Genomic DNA, 18,029 nt, shown 5'->3' on the forward strand with positions numbered 1-18,029 from the left:
CGTCACGGTTATGCGACGCGTCATGAGGCGTCTCACGTGGCTACGTGATACGTCACGTAATAAAGAATATATTTTACAGCTATAGATATTAGCTTTTAAAAAACCAATGAAATTCACTGAAAAAACCATAGGTTATAGACCATATATAGTTAGGAATTTGCATTTACAAAACCTTGAAAATTCACTGAAAAAACCATAGGTTAGAGACCATATATAGTTAGCTGGACATTTTATTGACATAAAACCAATGAAATTCCATATATAGTTAGTTGCACTAACTATATATCGCGCACCCGCAATCCACTGCTGATGATGTCACATATTACATCATTCATGACATGGTCAGTGACATCACTGATGACATCACTGATGACATCTCAAATGACATCTCAAATGACATCACTGATGACATCATGACACACCAATACCAGTTACTACATACGCACTCACTGATTCCTACGTCTACACACACATTCACTCATTCACCCATACAATCACTCATACATACAGTCACTCAATATTACAACACTATCATATGCACTCATACACCTATGCAGACACTCACACACTGCCACTCATCCATGGAGTTACTCACACACCTAGTAAGTCCTGTAAAGAATCAATCACACTTCCATTTCCTCATCTATACAGTTAAACACAGAACACCATACTTCAGTGACATCACTGATGACATCACTGATGACATCTCAAATGACATCACTGATGACATCTCAAATGACATCACTGATGACATCATGACACACCAATACCAGTTACTACATACGCACTCACTGATTCCTACGTCTACACACACATTCACTCATTCACCCATACATTCACTCATACATACAGTCACTCATTATTACAACACTATCATATGCACTCATACACCTAGTCAGTCCTGTGAAGAATCAATCACACTTCGATTTCCTCATCTATACAGTTAAACACAGAACACCATACTTTTCACACATATACTAACACATACTTACTCTCTTATACAATCACTGATACAAGTACACATTGATATGCACAGAGTCACACACCTCCCAGCCAGCCACACACACACTCAGTCTTCCATACATCCACTCATTCTTCAATATGTAAAACATATTTAAACTTTACAAAAACACACAGACACTAGATGATGTCATCAGTGATGTCATTTGAGATGTCATCAGTGATGTCATCAGTGATGTCATTTGAGATGTCATCAGTGATGTCATCAGTGATGTCACTGACCATGTCATGAATGATGTAATATGTGACATCATCAGCAGTGGATTGCGGGTGCGCGATATATAGTTAGTGCAACTAACTATATATGGAATTTCATTGGTTTTATGTCAATAAAATGTCCAGCTAACTATATATGGTCTCTAACCTATGGTTTTTTCAGTGAATATATATATATATATATATATATATATATATATATATATATATATATATTTCTCTTCCAGGGGATACTCATTAATAGTCATAAGCACTGAATTATCTCCGCCCATGAGCGGGAACCCGGAACAAATAACAATATACATATATATGTGTAAAATATATAAAAAAGTACATAGTACTAACTAATTATACACATATACATGTATAATAACCATAATATGCAGCCTAACATATATACATAGGCTAATAAAGCCACAATTACACACGTTCTGAAGCATGAAAATATGCTGTATATAAATGCAATAAACAGGCATGAGCCCAAAATGCATTTCATAACCATGAAAAACTTTTATTTTCATCAAAGAACCTGTTGTAAACAGCTATTAGCCTAAAAAAGGCTGCATATGAAAATGTGTCTGTGTACAGAAAATCAGACTGGCACCCTGCCTTTAAGGCCCCAGAGAATCTGCACACTTTGCCTTTAAGGCCTCTAGGAGAACTCTGTTCCCATCATGCACCACAGGTGACAGTTAGGTCAGTTCTTTTTTCCGGCTTGTTCTGTGAGGAACCTGGAACTTGAGCTCTGCTCATTTGTAATATTTTCTGTCAGAAGTTGGGTTTTTTCTTGACATTTTTTGACAAATAGTACTTTGGTGGTGTTTATTACCTTTTTTCTGACTAAACTGTTGTGAATTTTTTAGTCAGTATGCCACCTTTATTTTATAAATGTCCTTCCTGTGGGAAGAAAATGGCAAAAACTGATCCACACTCTGTTTGTGTGGTGTGTCTTCCTGATACTCATAAGGTGGAAGATTGTTATCATTGCCTCAACCTTTCTAGTCGGACTTTAAAAGAAAGAGAGAAAATGAGGCTTCTGGGCCTTCTGGAGAGAGAGAATCGTGGTGAGAAGAGTTCTAAGGTTTTCTTATCGACTTCTAAGCCACCTTCTCAGCCTAAACGTCGAAGATCAGCGTCTCCAGAAGGTAAAACGAAGAAAAATCGACTTCAGGAAGGTTTTCCTGAGAAAAAGAGGCGTTCGACGTCGAGATCCAGATCGCCGTCAGCATTGTCGGCGTCGAAGAGGGCTCCGTCGACGTCGAAGAGGCCGCCGTCGACGTCGAGGACTTCGCCGGTGAGGCAGTATACAGCATCTCGACCTTCGCCGTCGAGATCTTTATCGACGTCGAGACATCTGGTGTCGATTGCAGTAAGGACGACGTCGGGGGTTCAACGCTCGACGTCGAAGGAGAAGATGCGTTCGACGTCGAAGGATCATGGGTCGACGTCGAAGGATCATAGATCGACGTCGAAGAGTAAAGTGTTGACGTCGAAGAGTAAATTGTCGACGTCGAAGGAGATTCAGTCGTCGTCGAGGAAGAGATCGACGTCGAGAGGAAGATCGGCGTCGAAGGATTCGACGTCGAAGTCTAAGAAGAGGAGGTCAAAGTCTCCATCGCGACGTAGATCGGCGTCGAAGCATGCTTCGGGCTCGAGGCATGGAATGTCTAGGTCTCCCCCACCTGTGCACAGGTCGGCGTTGAGACTGTCACGATCAGCCTCTCGGACCTCACTTAGGTCTTTGTCGAGGTCAGACATAAGTCCTGAGCCTAGAGGGGTTTCTTCACCGCAGGATCAACAAGAAGATGCGGTGGGACAAGAGACAGTGCATCAGGATTCTTCTATGGTGGCTCAGTCGGGCTCTACCTCAGGCCAGGCAGATGATAGGCAATTGGTGCCCAGGCAGCGGACTCCATCTGGTTCAGTGGTATCTGAGCAGAGTGTTGCCTCCGGAGCTTCCAAGTCTTCAGCAGACCTGAATATTGTGCAGGTGTCACCTGAAGCTTCACCTGAGCGTGTGGGTAGGCCTATCAACTTGTCACCGAGATGGCTGGAAAGTCTTCGGCATTGGAAGATGCGTCCATTATTGGGTGACAGAGCTCCGGTTCCTCGAACGGAGCTGCAAAGAAGATCACGTTCGAGATCTCGATCAAGGGAGCGAAGGAGGCAGCGATCTGCGACTCCTCAAGAGAAGCGTAGGACTCCTGCTCCGTCTCCTAAGGCTGTAGAAGGACGAAAATCTCGTTCAAGGGAGCGAAGGAGGCAGCGATCTGCAACTCCTCAAGACAGGCGTAGAACTCCTTCTCCGTCTTCTAAGTCATCTTTGTCTTCTACAAGATCTTCATATAGAGACTATTCTCCCACAATATCATCTACTCCTCCGTCCAGAGTGTCTCCAGTGGATGATTTGGGCACATTTAATGATGTGTTATGTCGTGGGGCGAATAAGTTCAAGATCAAGATGGCAGTTCCTCAAATAGCAACGTCAGTCATCTTTGAAACCCTACATCACAAGACGACTGGTAGGCCTCTTCTGCCGTTAGTGCCCGGATTGATAGAACCAGTGATGAAAACCTTCTTAACTCCGGCCACAGTGGGTTCAGGACCTTCTAGGATTGCAAAGAAGTACAAGGCTCCAGAGGAAGATCCTTTGTTTTTGCGTTCTGACCCACCTCCAGACTCTCTTATTGTGGCGGCAGTCAGAAAAGCACATTCGGCAACATCTACCTCTTCTGCTCCTCCAGAGAAGTATAGTAAGAGTATGGATTCCTTGGGGAGACGAATGTGCAACACCTCAGGTTCGGTCATGAGAGTGGCCAGTGCGTCAGCCTTATTGGGCCGCTATGATCGTCTGCTGTGGGACTCAGTTTCTCGTTTTGCAGAAAAGCTCCCTAAGGAGGATCAGAAAGACTTCCTGGAAATAGTGGAAGAAGGAGGATTGGTGGCTAATCAAAGCATTAGTGCGGCTGCTGATGCGGCGGATCTGTCAGCTCATGGTTATGCACATGGTGTTTGTGCTAGACGTACGGCTTGGCTTCGCCTTACGGGTCTAAAACCTGAGGCTCAGAGAAAGATGGTAAATCTACCTTTTAATGGTTCGACTCTGTTTGGGTCTCACGCCGATGACGAGATGTCTAAAATGAAAGTGGAGTTAGACACTCTTAAGGCCGTTGGTCTTGAAAAGAAGAAGGAGTTTAAGCGTAGAGGTAATTTTCGTCCCTATGACAAAAGATCTTTTCAGCAGAGGGGCCAACAGACGAATTGGTCCTCGCAAAATCAAGGCCAGAGTCAACAGAGATCACAATTCCAGCAGAGGCGACCTGGACGAGGCAGAGGCAGCGGAAATAGGCAGCAGTCATCAGCTACCAAGCAGCCTCAAAAACAATGAATGGAAGCTTCCTCCACAACCGTGTGCCGCTCCGGTTGGAGGAAGTATTGTGTGTTATCTGGAAGAGTGGAAACAGATCACAAAGGACAAATGGGTACTCAATGTCATTCAGAGCGGGTACCTTTTGAAATTCAAGAAGCCACCTCCTGTCATGCGTCCTCTGAAAATGGTACAGTGGAACTTAATGCGCTTACAACAGGAAGCGGATGTCCTTCTGATGAAGAATGCCATAGAACCAGTGCCTTTTCAACAGAGAGGTCAGGGCCTGTACTCTCGGTTTTTTCTTGTAAAGAAAAAAGGTCCAGTTACGGAGTTCAGACCCATTCTGGACTTGAGGCGTTTGAACAAATTCATTCGGAAGGAGAGGTTTCGAATGCTGGCTCGTCATCAGATTTTTCCTCAATTACACCAGGGGGATTGGATGTGTTCCATAGATCTGAAAGATGCTTACTTTCATGTCCCAGTATCCAGAAAACATCGCAAGTTTCTCAGATTTCAAGTAGGGGCTCTTCATTATCAGTACGCAGTGCTCCCCTTTGGCCTGAGATCAGCTCCCAGGACCTTTTCAAAATGTATGGCGGTAGTGGCTGCTTGTCTTCGAAAGCAACGGATTTTCATTTATCCGTACTTAGACGACTGGCTTCTGAAGAGTTCATCCCCATCTCTACTGGAAGAACATCTATCGATATGCCTCCAACTCATGTACAAGTTGGGTCTCCAAGTCAATTACAAAAAGTCCATAATGAATCCCACCCAGAAGATCCACTACCTGGGTGCTCAACTGGACACGGCAAAAGAAAACGTGTGTCCTTCGGAGGAGAGGTGGTCATCCATCAAGACAAAGTGTGTTTTTCTCCTTCAGTCTGCACGTCCGACAGTTCGGCAAGTTTCCTCTCTTCTGGGATCCATGGCATTGTGCATCTTCATAGTGCCAAACGCACGTTTGCAGATGCGTCCTCTGCAGCAGTGTCTAGAAGATCAATGGAAGCAGAGGACGGGATGCTGGGAGGATCGGATTCTTCTCCAACAGTCTGCAAAAGATTCCATTCGATGGTGGATGAAAAAGTCACACTTGATGAAGGGAGTTCCTTTTCATCAGGACCCACCAACGCAGACTCTGATCACAGATGCCTCTCTCCAAGGTTGGGGAGCACATATGGGCCCGCTGCAAGTACAAGGGCTATGGTCAGATTTCGAGAAAGGGTATCATATCAATCTACTCGAACTCAGAGCGGTCCATCTTGCTCTCAAGTCCCTGGCTCCATCTCTTCAGACTCGGTCCCTCTTGGTGCAAACAGACAATACAACTACAATGTATTATTTAAACAAACAGGGGGGTACCAGGTCCAGGACTCTGTCCATAGAAGCTCAGACCATCTGGCACTGGCTACTTGCACGAGACCTGTCCATAACGACAGTTCACTTGCCAGGGAGCCTCAACACGCAGGCGGACGACCTCAGCAGAGACTTCGTCGAAGCGCACGACTGGGTGCTCAACGAAGAAGTCGCACACAGCATTTTCCAGGCTTGGGGAACACCAGACATCGATCTGTTCGCAGACGCGGCAAACGCAAAATGCCCCGTCTTCGCGTCCAGGTTCTCCCAGAAAGGGTCTCAAGGGAATGCCCTTTTGATAGACTGGTGTCAAAATTTGCTGTACGCCTTCCCGCCGACACCGTTGATTCCAGCAGTGATCAACAGGATGTACAAGACCAAATCCAGAATGATATTGATTTGCCCAGAGTGGCCACGCCAATGGTGGTTCCCAGATCTCCTCCAGTTGTCAATCAGTCCACACAGGAGATTACCTTGTCGCCCGGATCTTCTGTCCAAACAGGAGGGGCGAGTATTTCATCCCAATCTGCCCTCCCTGCGCCTGGCAGCATGGCTCCTGAAGTCATCCAGTACGGGCATTTACAGTTAAATCCGGAGTGTATGAACATTCTTAAAGAGGCAAAGCGACCTTCTACAAGACAATCCTACGGATTTAAGTGGAAACGCTTTTTTCTTTGGTGTCAAAGCAAGGGTCTTGATCCTATTCGAGGCCAAGAACAGGTGATCCTGCCTTATCTTCTTTATCTTGCTGAGTCTGGTTTGCAGTTTAATTCTATCAGAGTCCATCTTGCTGCAATAACTGCTTATAGAAAATCGCCAACACAGATATCGTTTTTTCGGATGCCTGTGGTGAAGGATTTTCTAGAGGGATTAAGAAAGGTGTTTCCTCCAATCAGATCTCCTTCTCCACCGTGGGAGCTTAATGTGGTGTTGACTAAGTTGATGGGCCCACCTTTTGAGCCCATACATAAAGCATCATTGCAACACTTATCTTGGAAAGTAGCATTCCTGGTGGCTATCACGTCTGCTCGTAGAGTGAGCGAAATTCAGGCTCTGTGTTGCAAGGAACCATACACAGTTTTTCATGCAAACAGAGTGGTGCTCAGGACTCATCCTTCTTTTCTACCTAAGGTGGTGTCGGATTTTCATATTAACCAATCCATAACATTGCCTACTTTCTTTCCAAACCCTTCAAGTCCGGCTGAGCGGGCTTTGCACTCTTTAGATCTAAAAAGGGTTTTGAAGTTTTACTTAGATAAAACCAAGACTATGAGACACACAGACCGTTTGTTTGTGAACTATGGTCCTACGAATACTGGTTTGGCAGCATCCAAGAGATCCATTTCTAGATGGATAGTGTCATGTATCTTACTGGCCTATCAGCTAGCCCACAAGTCTTTATCAGGTAGACCTAGGGCTCATTCTACTAGGGGAAAAGCTTCTACAACAGCTCTCCTCAGGAATGTGGCTATGTCAGAGATATGTAAAGCAGCTACTTGGCGTTCTGTGCATACGTTTACACGCCATTATTGCTTGGATTCTGATACGCAAACAGATGCTCAAGTGGGACAGGCATCACTGAGAAATTTGTTTGCTAATTCTAGTTAAACACTGTGTTTTTAAAAGTGTAGCTATGCATTTATCTGTTCGCCCGCTTCTGGTGGGTATGAGCTTGCTACTCTATTCAGTGCTTATGACTATTAATGAGTATCCCCTGGAAGAGAAGGATTAGTTACTTACCTGTAATCCTAGTTCTCTTCCAGGGGTATACTCATTAAAGTCATAAGCACCCTCCCGCCTCCCCGGGCGAGCAGTAGCATTGAAGTTTTCAATATGTATTATAAAGTTTTTTAAGGGCAGATTCCTGCTAATGTTTACTGTACCGTACAAAAGAACTGACCTAACTGTCACCTGTGGTGCATGATGGGAACAGAGTTCTCCTAGAGGCCTTAAAGGCAAAGTGTGCAGGTTCTCTGGGGCCTTAAAGGCAGGGTGCCAGTCTGATTTTCTGTACACAGACAAATTTTCATATGCAGCCTTTTTTAGGCTAATAGCTGTTTACAACAGGTTCTTTGATGAAAATAAAAGTTTTTCATGGTTATGAAATGCATTTTGGGCTCATGCCTGTTTATTGCATTTATATACAGCATATTTTCATGCTTCAGAACGTGTGTAATTGTGGCTTTATTAGCCTATGTATATATGTTAGGCTGCATATTATGGTTATTATACATGTATATGTGTATAATTAGTTAGTACTATGTACTTTTTTATATATTTTACACATATATATGTATATTGATATTTGTTCCGGGTTCCCGCTCATGGGCGGAGATAATTCAGTGCTTATGACTTTAATGAGTATACCCCTGGAAGAGAACTAGGATTACAGGTAAGTAACTAATCCATATACACCGGTGGACTAACAATCACATTTTCTTTTGGATCACATTTGTGATTGCATGTGTTTACTGCTGGCAAGGGTTCAGTTTTACAGGAGGCATTATCTTAATGCCAGGTTACCTGTTGTGGTACATGTCGCCTAAGGTGGTTTGTTGTTAGGTGCAGAACCTTTTTCAATAATATTATAAATTATTTTGAACTGGTTTTTCAGTTCTTTTTGGCCATTATATATAAAGTTTATGCATGGCTGTGTCCATGTGTTATTCATGTTTGTTTTTTAATTAAAAAATTAAAAAAGAGGAAGAAAACATAGGTTTTATTGTGAGATGCGGTTACTTCTCTCGACTCCTTACCCTTTGGTGCCTCAAAGTATCCTTGACTCAAGGTCATGTTCAGACTGCGGATGCTGGCTCTTAAGGCCATGCGGGGACAATCTCATGTATATCTTTGCGGTCCACCAATAAACCTATAATCAAACTTAAAAAAAAATCATGAGTACACAAACTTCATAAAACACTTATTAAAACATGATATCCAATCACATCAAAATTATTGAAACAAGAAAAATAGCATTAGAAAGAACCATTCTACATACCCTACAAATCATTGCACATAGTTTTCCTAAGTCAAACTGATTTGTTTATAAATTCTTTTAGTGCAACATGAATTGTCAGTGATTCAAATATTTGTAAATGAATTGGAGTGAGTCTACGTTGTTTTAACACTCCAAATCAATAGCTTTGAATAACAGAATCATTGTTTTTGTTATAGAATTTACACATAAATAAATCACTCAGGGCTACTTATATCAAAATTTGAAATTGCGATTTCCGTGATTTTCTGAGAATCGCAATTAGGTAATCCCCAATGTATGAAACTCCATGAGTTTTATATACCGATTCATAGTGGGTCGCAAGCTGATCTACCTCATTAATATTAATGAGGTAGATCGTAATTTTCATAAAGGAAAACGGGATGCTTTACAAAAAGAAAAATGAAAATTTTTCCTTTCATTTTCTAATACTTGCGATTTGATATAAAACACAGATATGTTTCCATAAAAATCCTGGTAGATAAAAGTTGATAACTAACCACATCTCTTACCTCATTCTCTTTTGCTTGTTAACATGGTAAAAAATTTAAGTTTAACAACATCTTTCACAGAAGCATTAATACATTCAGGGTTAGAAAAAAGTTCACACCACCCCAATATTGTAAATTGCTCCTTAAGATATATCAACCAGGGGATTTTTAATGCCTCATCATGTCTCAAACAATCTAGAACCACATGTCTATTACAGTTAGTTTCCCTTTTTAACCAGATAGAAATCTAAAACATTAAAGGGAAAAATGTAATCCTCAAGATACAGAACACCCAGGTCAGAGTGGTATACATATGTTGGGAAACTAGTTGGAACAGGCAATATGTTTTCAAAAAGTAATTTCAACGACCTGTAAGGGAGATGCATTACTAGTTCCACAAATTCCTGCACCATAAGTTGCCACAGATATGCACCTTGCTTTATACATGTTAATCATCGTATCCAGGGATTTAGAACCCAGTTTTGCAGAAAATATAAAAAAAATGTAAAAATTAACTGCTCAAATTGGGACTTCCCTACTTTCATAAGGTGTGATTAAGTACTGTTATTGCCAAATGGAACCATCAGGTACCTGAAGGTCAGGACACACAAGAGTCTAGTCTCTTTATAACAATGTGCGTTTTTGATTTGCGATTTAACTGACCACAAACCATGATATATGATTTTAATACATTTGTGGACAAATTTAGTTGGTCCATTAACAGGTTACATTTATCCAAAAGCTTTTGAGGTCCTGTTACGCACAAGATCACCACTAACCTGGATCTGGTCCATTTCCACAGGAATGAAGAGAAGTTACCCATACTCCCCAGAAATAGCGTCTCAGTGAGTAAAGAACAACTTTCAATCAAGATCTCTTTCTCAGGGAGATAAGGGGAAGAGTTATAAACACGGTCTACTCCACTCTTCCCCCTAAGTAAAGCAGGTCACATCAGAAGACGAGGCAGAAAATAATGTAATCTGAAAGGGAACCAGAAATCTATCAAGATTCTATAACCCAATTTATCAGGAAAACATTAGATCAGTTATAGTGCATGTTTTGCATAAAGAGATAATCCACTTACCAGCTATGTGTCTCCCAGTACTTTGAAGAATATCGTAGAATTATTATCACTGTTATATAAAAGGCCGGTAAATATGTCTTTACCAGCACTGTGATGTGGTTCACAAAATTCAGGGGTGTGAATTCTTCTAGATTAATTCTGTTTTTTGTGGTCAACAATATCACAAATGTCCAGGGGAAAGTAGCAATAATGAGCACTGGTTGTTGGCTTTCAGTGGGTAAATGAACAAGTCACACAAAAAAAGGAAATGAGCAGCTTGGGGCAGTTAAGAAGCCAGGAAGCGTGGCAGGGAACAAAACGCCAAGGACCGTTGAGGTGAAGAGGGCGGCTGCCAGTGGATTCTCCGGAAATGCTGATACCAGTCCAGGAACGCATAGCGTGATCGGGGTTTGAATAATAATAAATGAAAACAGTGTAGGAGTTGAAAGGAGCGTCTTGGTTGGGGCCCCGGCGTGGAGAAGACTGGCGGTGGGGAAGAAGGGCAGGCAAAGTGTAAATTTAGAAGCAGCCGAAAATAAACACATGCAGCTATGGTGAACTGTAGCTCGCGTCTCAGGCTGTTCGGCAGCTGCAAAGTCAGATTTAAAGTTCTGCGGAAGAAAACAATGTTGCAAGAACCTCGTGTAACAAACCGCAAACGAACAAAAGGTGCCACCAGAAAAAGGGGCGTGGATACCGGTCCTGAACAGTAAGCCAAGCAAGGTTTTGTTCCGATGACGCCGGGTTTAAACAGTTAAGGGAGTGAGGGTAAATTCCGTACCCAGGAACTAGGAGCATAGCAAGGGAGAAACTCCGAAACCGGTCCCTGGATGCTTGTTTCCAGTCCAGGGAGGACCTGGCTTGTCAGTTTGGGCTGGACTGTTCCCATTGGGCGCAGGGTCAATACTGATTTGCATATGGCTGGGTCCAAACTGGAATGGCATGGTGAGCAAAAAAACAATGGATTTAGGCCCAGATCTCTGTACTGGGGTGAATGTATGACATTGTTCTGCATTCTGTCCATCAATTGTTCTTTTTGATTTGTTCTTTTAGGCACTATACTTTCCATACTTAAATCTGTGAAATTTCATATCTCCGGTTCTACTGATTAGATTGTTGTTGTTGTGCTGTCAAATAATTTAATACATTTTACTCTATTTTTTTTAACTGGTGTGCGATTTTTCTTCCGTTTTGTTTTCACTTTATTGTTGTTTGTGTGCTGCATAAGTACTTTCCAAATTGCCTCTAAGTTAAGCCTGACTGCTTTTGTGCCAAGCTACTAGAGGGTTAAGCACAGGTTAATTTAGTGTCTGTGGTTCACCCTGACAAAGGCTGCAGTTGTTGCTTGAGAAAAAGCTCACTCTCCCCTCAATCAACAACCCAGTTCCTTACATTGGTGTTTAATGAGTTTGTTTAGTGCCAGGCAGTGATTTGTCATTATAATCATTTGCTACCAGATCTGACCTTTTTTTAAATTCTCCTTCATTGGCTGCTTTTTTGAAATTCCCTTTTATTCCACCTGATTTTGTGCATATGTGACCCTACTGCAAGCATGGAGTTTGAGCTTAACACCCTGAAGAGCTACATTGTGACTGAGCTCATAGAATTCCACAGGGAGAAGGGGCTTCCACCAAAGAGGAGCTCCACAAAGCAGGAGTTCCAGAAGACCCACATGGCCTGGTGTGAGGCCTGCCAACTACAGACATCATATAAGGAGGTGAACGTTGAGGAGGAGTAAGAGTAGGAGATGGAAGGCGGAGACTGCAACCCCTTTTTGTGGCACTAGAGGAGAGCGTGGCCTTTGCCAGATCCAGGGCCAGCAGCAGCATCTCAAACACACTTGCTGTTTGTGTGCTGCATAACTACTTTTAGATTGCCTCTAAGTTCAGCCTGACTGCTTTTGTGCCAAGCTACCAGAGCATTAAGCACAGGTTAAATTTAGTGCCTGTTTGTGGTTCACCCTTTCAAAAATTGTGGCTGTTGCTTGACTTGACAAGGTCTCACACTCCCCTCCACCAACAACTAAATTCATCATAGTGACCACGTGGGGCTCTATTTCACCACCAATTCAACTTGTGATACCAGACTATCACTTTGGCCTTGGGCCCCTGTTAAATCCTTGTTGTTTTTTGTGTGTTTCCCTGCTCTTCCTAAAGCCACCTATCACCATCCGAGAGGAATGTATGCCCTAGGGTTGTCTTTTATTTAAGCTTTATTTATTGAGCTTTGTAATTACAACACATCTTCAGCAATGTAATGAATGAAGTCAGTTGCACAGTCAGGAGCAATATAACAAATGTTGGTAAAGCAGTATGGCTTGGATCCTGAGGCACACACAGCATCATGCAATGAAATGACGAAGGAGAGGTAATACACAGAGCGCAAGAGCAGTTTTGGGGTACATTTCGGGTTAGGAGGTATTAGCGCAAAAGGACCCATGTATCTTTGGGTGGAGATGTCAGAGGTAGTGTGTCTGCATATAAATCTAAGGACTCATTAGATTAGATAAAGTCCTCTATCCAGCCCTTGAGACAGTGGTGCTTATTAGGATTCTTATTCTGTGCTTCTGGGGTCAACCTCTAACCAGCAATGATGATTCACCACTCCAAGGGAAAACTTTGCTGGGTTGGGCACGAATCTAGGGGCCTGGGACCCTGCCCTGTCTAATACAAGAGAGGCTAGAGGTAGTTCTTTAAAAAAAATGTATCTGTAAAGAAACTGGTGCTCATGTAAAGCGTTCCAATACCTGATGTCTTCCGGTCAAGTTTGCGCTATATAAAACTCTAAAAAGAAACGAAAAAATTATGATTCCCAGGACTTGATTTAGAAAGAAGGTCCTCCTTCTAGTAATTCTTTAAGAGGACATTCTGATGGATACATCAGCCTATGGATTCCTCACCTTTTGAATAGCCCCTGCTCCAGCATTCAGCGGAAACCTTTATCCTAGCTCTCCTTGCCGACAAGGTCGTCACAATGCCACTGCTCCGCTCGCGACTCCTTATGACATCACTGGGGCCATAAGAGATCCTCATTGGCATGATGACGTCAGTTCCTTTTTTTCCGCACCGTCGACGCGTAACCGTTTTCTGGGACTCTCCATACTGTTTTCGAGTTACTTTGTATTTTCTCCAGGTTTCACTTTAGTTTTGAGATGGCGACATGGAGAAAGTCGGGATTCAAGCCCTGTAAGGAGTGCGGGGGTCATATGTCCATCACTGACCCCCATGAAGACTGTTTGTGGTGTTTGTCATTGGACCACCACGTTGTGGGCTGCTCATGCTGTTGCAAGATGAACCCGAAGGCTTTGAAAGAGCATGAGGCCAAGATGGTCTAGATTCGTCAAATGGTGTGGAGAGAAGTCCAGTAATCTGTTAAAGGCCCACTTGTCAGATATTCTTTAGTTTTCGCTGTTCTTGGACCAGCAGGGTTGTGCTGTAGCTACTGTAAAAGGTTATTTGTCTGCCTTATCGGCGTTTCTTTGTTTGCCGGATCAGCCGTCTTTGTTTAAATCTCCTATTGTTTTAAGATTTATTAAGGGGCTTACCAATAGGTTTCCACCTACTCCCTTTATTGTCCCTCAATGGGATTTAAATCTTGTTCTGACTTTCTTAATGGGTTCTCCTTTGGAACCTTTGCATAGTTGTCCTTTAAGACTCCTGACTTTCAAAATGTTTTTTCTTGTAGCTACTACCTCGGCAAGGAGGGAGAGTGAGCTTCAGGCTCTTAGTTCAAACCCCCCGTTTTTTACCATATATCTTGAAAGGATGGTCCTCAGGACCAGGGCTGCTTTCCTGCCTAAGGTGGTTACTTCCTTCCATCCAGGGCAGTCAATTACCCTTCCTGCATTTTATCCACACCCTCACCCTTCCAAGGAGGAGGAGAGACTTCACTGCCTAAAAGAGCGGTTAGCTTTTATTTGGAAAGGACTAAAGGCTTGTGATTGGAGGATCAGCTCCTTGTGCATCAAGATCTGCTACGCCCTGGCAGGTAAGGAGCCATATGAAGGGATTAAAGCTCAATCCACTAGAGCCAAGTCATCTACTTCTGCTTTGGCTAGAGGTGTTCCTCTAGTGGACATTTGCAAGGCTGCAACTTGGTCCACCCTCCGCACTTTTGCAAAGCATTATTGCTTGGGTTCCAAAGAGAGGAGGGACAGTCATTTTGCGCATTCTGTCCTACAGGATTTTTTGGTATAGAGGGGTGGACACCCTCCTCTGGGAATGGGACTACTGTGGGATTCTATTCAAAAGGTGAGGAATCCACAAGCATATGTATCCATCAGAAGAACAAGTTACTTACCTTAATAACTCTTTTTCTTGTGGATACAGTATCTTCCTGTGGATTCCTCACTAACCCACCCTCCTCCCCGATGTCCACCCTTGTATACCTTAAAAGTAGCATTATTTAACATGTTTATTTTGTACTGTTTCTTCTATCTGCCTTTGAGTGGGTTTATAGGAAATGCTTTTTTTATTGGCTTTCCTTATTAATTTTACACTGTGTGTATTTGTATGAAGATTGTGCACTGTGTATACTTTGAATCTGGTGTCGTTCCACCCGTTTCCCTCGGAGGCACGGAAAAAATGAGTGGAACCGACGTCATCGCGTCGACGAGGCTCTCTTATGGCTCCGGTGACTTCATGCTGAGTCGCGAGCGGAGCCGTGGCATCGTGACGACCTCATCAGGGAGGTGAACTAGGAAGAAAGTTTCTGTGGAATGCTGGTGCTGGGGATATTCAAAAGGTGAGGAATCCACAGGCAGATACTGTATCTACCAGAAAAAGCATTACCGAAGGTAAGTAACTTGTTCTTCTGTTCTGTCCTCAACCTTACCAACTCAAACTTCTTTGGCTGTCCTGTCAGGGAGCCACTTTCAGCCAGTGTAGATGTTGAACAGTGATGCCTCACTGCCACATGGGACTGAATCACATGGTTGACTCACTAAATCTCTGGGTCTCCAGCACATCCATTTTCTCTTTCTCTCTCTCTTACTCTCTCTCTTTCTCTTTCTCTCTCTCTTTCTCTCTCTATCTCTCTCTCTCTCTCTCCACCTCTCAAAGCATAAAGACACACAAGAAAAAAAGGAGCAAGCCTAATCCAGCAGGATCCCCTCCAACTGAATGTCTGGTTACATTCAGTGAAAGTATAGAAATGTCAACCACAACACTTTCATTACATGAGTGTTAGACATATTAATCAAGGGCTTAGCCTCAAAAAGAGAGATTACATGTTTAGCAAAAGTTCACAGAGGTGAGTGTTAAGGAACCTTACTTTCAGTATTGCCCGTTCGCACCCCTACACCACCGCAGGGGCTCCAAATGATGAAAAAATGTAACAGTAAAGCTGAACACTCGGTTCTTCTATAAGCATAGCTTTTGCTTCCTTACTAATGATGATGAGACATAGGGGGTCATTAGGATGGCGCGCGGACTTAGTCCGCCCGCCATCCTATCGGGTATTGGGACTGCCCGCCGTAAGGGCGGGGGGTCCCGTGGGGGATATTAGGATGCGCCCGCCACGGTGGCGGGCGCATCCTGCATTTTTAGCATTGTGGCGGGCGGTGCTCTCAGCACCGCCCACCACAATGCTAAAAATGCACGAATGCATTAACAAAGTGGCAGGTACCGCGTGGTGCCTGCCGCTTTGTTATTGCAAATGCAGAGGGGTACCACAGGTACCCCCGTGTGCAGCCCCGACCTCTCTTTCACTCTGGGGGCCCGCAGGGGGCCCCCAGAGTGAAGACCACATGCCTTTCCGTGGCGGCATCGCTGCCAAGGAAAGGCATCTAACTAAGCCCATGGTAATATGGCTGGCGGTGTCTAATAGACACCGCCACCATATTAAACCTTTTCCGCCCCGGCCGCAAGGCGACTGGGCGGAAAAGCGGCGAACGGTCTTTCCGTCCGCCGCGGTCCCTCCGCCATACTAATATGGCGGGGGGTCATTTATGTGAGGATGGCGGGCAGATTGCCCCCGCCAGGCCGGCGGTGGCTACCACCAGCCTGGCGGGGGCAATCCGCCTGCCATCCTAATGGGCCCCTTAATGTCTATTAATGAACAAATAAAAATATAGAAAATCTTTTTCACAGTTGCCTATTAAATGTTTGAAAAGTTAGATGATTTGAGCATTTGGTTGTAGCATGTTTTTACTGATAAAAACTCTTTTATCTTGCATGTCTAGATTCCTGGAATGTTATTTACAGACCTGCATAGCCAGGGCATTATGAAGAGTGACAAAGAACAGAAGAAAAGATCCGCTGGTAACCTTTGTTACTTTATTTTGCAAAATAATTGTCATTATTGAGACACATGCATCCTTGAGGTATATTTCTCCACTGTAATTCAAATGTATCTATCCTTCCTGTTCATGTTATGTAAATGTGTGTTTATTTATGGTCAGTTAATGTTTTTCCTTGATTTGGTATCAACAGTAGTAACAACAAATCAGCAATAATCAAAAAGTTAATATTTTAACAACCTGAAGCAATTAAGACTGAATAGTCATTGTTTGAATAAGTAGATTAATTTTCTTTTTTTAGCACTTAAAATAGACTAGCCTACTTTCTGCCATTACTGAACAATACTCGTGTGTAATATCTTTTAAAATGAAGCCTCCTAGTGCAGAAATGCGCCACCTCTTGCTTTAATTTGTACTCCCAATATTCATATTTTTTTGCAAAGATTTGAGTGGCCTGGAGAGGTTTAGAGAGTATAATCAGGTGCAGTACCAGTCCAATCACTTGCTTCCCCGCATTTGACCCTGTACAGTGCTCTGCTGCCTTTTGCCTAGTTTTGCCATATTCAAATAAACTATACGTACATAATTGGAGCTTTTAGCTGAAGGGGCATTATTAAGAAAGGATGTTGATAAAAAAATAAGAGCATATGCTGTCATATGAGATTAGATCAAGGGCTAGAGTCTCCTTCTTCATCTCATTTCTGATGGAGACTTCTAACTGCAGATTCTTCACCTTGTGACTTTTCCCAAGCTGCCAGAATGGATCCAAACACCTTTAAGCAAGTTCCTTCATGCTTCGACAGGTGGCGCCGTGTATCTCCGCGCCGGGTCTGTCAGTTCAGAATTATTATATTTTTTAAACATTTTATTGGCATTTTTAAACAGTAGACCAGGCATTGCTCCCCGATCTGCTGCTACTAGACGAAGCATTTAAACATGTATGTAGTCGTAATTTAGTAAATCCTAGACACTAACTCAGAACCTTTAAGGCTTGCATTGTTGTGGAGTGAGCTAAAGAATGATGGATTAAACCCAGATCAGTTGACTGGGGGTGAGTGTTTGATTTGCTCAAACGCTCCGTCCATCATCCCCTTTGGTATCGCTTTGTTCGCACTAAGGGGCCGATTAGGATGGCGGTGAATCCGCATCCTCCGGGCCGGCGGAAGCAACCGCCGGCCTGGAGGATGCGGATTCACCGCCGCGGCCACAGAAAACACCCACCGTCAGATTAGGATGGCGGTGGGATTGCGGTGGGACCAGCGGCGGACGGCAGGTCCATCCGC

At 43.4% G+C, this 18,029-nt stretch overlaps 1 protein-coding gene across 2 annotated transcripts in view; it reads left to right on the forward strand.

Moving 5' to 3' along the window:
* Positions 1–18,029, forward strand: part of DYNC2H1 (dynein cytoplasmic 2 heavy chain 1) — a 1,763,151-nt gene that overhangs the window by 943,541 nt on the left and 801,581 nt on the right. For both annotated transcript variants that reach the window (XM_078657019.1, XM_078657020.1), the window contains exon 53: positions 16,690–16,768. In XM_078657019.1, the coding sequence (XP_078513145.1) occupies positions 16,690–16,768 (79 nt within the window). The remainder of the gene's footprint in view (positions 1–16,689; positions 16,769–18,029) is intronic.

Source organism: Lissotriton helveticus, chromosome 8, assembly GCF_964261635.1.
Source record: "Lissotriton helveticus chromosome 8, aLisHel1.1, whole genome shotgun sequence".
Taxonomy (NCBI): domain Eukaryota; kingdom Metazoa; phylum Chordata; class Amphibia; order Caudata; family Salamandridae; genus Lissotriton; species Lissotriton helveticus.